The sequence below is a fragment of the Adiantum capillus-veneris genome, chromosome 22 (genome assembly GCF_014529385.1).
Source record: "Adiantum capillus-veneris isolate H3 chromosome 22, ASM1452938v2, whole genome shotgun sequence".
NCBI classification, from domain to species: Eukaryota; Viridiplantae; Streptophyta; class Polypodiopsida; order Polypodiales; family Pteridaceae; genus Adiantum; species Adiantum capillus-veneris.
The window spans coordinates 131,381,042-131,383,222 of NC_140952.1; the positions used below are offsets into that span (position 1 = coordinate 131,381,042).

A 2,181-nucleotide genomic window follows, 5' to 3' on the forward strand; every position below is an offset into this window, starting at 1 on the left:
TGAAATTGAGGCATTTGTTTGTGACAATCATATTGTTTTGTGAGCCTTCCTCCCCTGGTCACTTATGGGAGAGATTTCGTCGGTCTTTGTCTGATGACTATCGACACAGATTGGAGAGGAGATATGAGTCCTTGGATGAATGTGCACAGGTTGCAGAAGGGAATGCATTACGAGATTTGCAAAACATTCTCAGTACATTTGGACGAAGTTTATCCGAATATCCTGGAATTCCAATGCCCGATGAGCGCTTCTTGCCACCTCATGACAATACTTTGATTTTCCACGAGCAATGCTTTGATTCCATGAAAAATCTTTCCACATCACGTGCGATGGAGCAAAGTTTGAATGAAGATCAAAGAATTGCTTTTGAGACAGTTCTGCATGCATTGATTGTTGATGGTGGAGCTATTTTCTTCCTAGATGGACCTGCAGGGACTGGAAAAACATATTTGTAATTGTTTGTTGTCACAATTGCGTGGACAAGGAGATGTTGCAATGGCCACTGCATCTTCAAGGATTGCAGCATTGCTATTACGAAATGGACGCACCACTCACTCTAGATTCAAGATACCCTTGGAGTTAAACAATTGTAGTACATGCAATATCCCTACTCAAGGTCAGCTTGTTGAATTGCTTAGACTATGTAAGCTCATTGTGTGGGATGAGGCTCCCATGACGCATCGATATTCCTTTGAAGCTTTGGATAGGTCTTTGCAAGACATCATGTGTTCAGAAAGGCCATTTGGTCGCAAGGTGATACTTCTTGGGGGAGATTTTAGACAAATATTGCCAGTGGTGTTTAAGGGAACACGTGCTGACATTGTTGATGCTACACTCTGTCGATCACACTTATGGCCATATGTTAAGATTCTCAGATTGACATGTAACATGCGTGTGGGAGATGGTGATGTTGCAAATGCTGCCTACAGACAATGGCTTATAGATGTAGGAAATGGGACTTTGGTAAGCGATGGTGAAGATAGAATAGTGATCCCCCATCACATGGTGCTTTCTTCATCTTCAGTGGATGGATTGATAGGTTGCATCTATTCAGAAATGGATAGACATGTTGATCACGCTGAATACTTCAAAGAGCGCGCCATCCTTGCTCCAAAAAACTCTGAGGTTGATAGTCTCAATGCTAAGGCCCTGTACGCAATGAAAGGTAATGTTGTGACATACTTTAGCGCTGACTCTGTGATGGGAAACTCCACGCAACATGCGTGCTTATACTCCGTGGAGTTTTTGAATAGTCTCACCTTGGGTGGTGGATTCCCAACACATTGCTTGGAGTTAAAGATGAATGCACCCATAATTTTGCTACGAAATCTTGATCCAAGTCGGGGTCTATGCAATGGGACACGATTGGTGTGCAAGGGATTTCAAGGAAGGGTCTTAGAGGCAGAAGTTATCACAGGTACGCATGTTGGGACCAGAGTTTTTATCCCTCTAATATGTTTTGTGTACTCTGGTACAGATTTGCCATTTGTTCTTAGAGGGAGACAGTTTCCAGTCAGATTGGCTTTTTGCATGACAATAAATAAGTCACAAGGCCAAAGCATTTCATTGGTGGGCCTTTACTTGGTGACTCCAGTTTTCACTCATGGACAATTATACGTTGCACTCTCACGTGCGCGTTCAGCTACTGGAGTGAAGATTCTTTTGGTAAACTTTGATGCAAACGGCAGAAATGCATTAACAATGAACATTGTATACAAAGAGATATTGAACAATGCCATGTGAAGGCTCCATTCCTTCTCCTCATTGTTGTCTATTTTGTGTTCCAATTTAAATATTGTGAATTACTTTATCTTTTCTCTCCATGGCATGTCATACTCTGTCATGTGAATGTTCCATCCCATCTTCTTATTGTCTTTTTTTTGGGTTTCCACTTTGTTGTATAGGTCATGGATCAATACAAGTACATCTCTGAGGTATCCTTCAATATAAACATAGAAAATGATACATATCCTGGTATGTTTTTGTTCATTAAGTCATTGTGTGATGTTTATTGTATTCATTTTTGAACCTTGAAGTCTTCTTTGTTCCTTTTGCAGAGCCACATTTTTGGTGTGCGCCTTTGTCACACGCAAAAATTGTTAAGACCATTCACAAACACTACAAGATGAGGTGTGTGCACATGAAAGTACGAATTGGCTAACCATAAAGTAATATGAATGG

The 2,181-nt window shown here is 40.9% G+C and overlaps 1 protein-coding gene across 1 annotated transcript; it reads left to right on the forward strand.

The window, feature by feature from the left end:
- Positions 1-495: 495 nt before the first annotated feature.
- Positions 496-1,743, forward strand: LOC147430233 (uncharacterized). The gene is made up of 2 exons (XM_086495115.1): positions 496-1,417; positions 1,478-1,743. The coding sequence occupies exons 1-2, from the start codon at positions 496-498 to the stop codon at positions 1,741-1,743; spliced, it is 1,188 nt and encodes a 395-aa protein (XP_086351241.1).
- Positions 1,744-2,181: the final 438 nt, after the last annotated feature.

Excerpts from the sequence above, each read along its gene's own strand:
- LOC147430233 (XM_086495115.1), top strand. The coding sequence starts at position 496 with ATGGCCACTGCATCTTCAAGGATTGCAGCATTGCTATTACGAAATGGA. Across the intron at positions 1,418-1,477 it reads AGAGGCAGAAGTTATCACAG|ATTTGCCATTTGTTCTTAGA; the intron begins GTACGCATGTTG and ends ACTCTGGTACAG.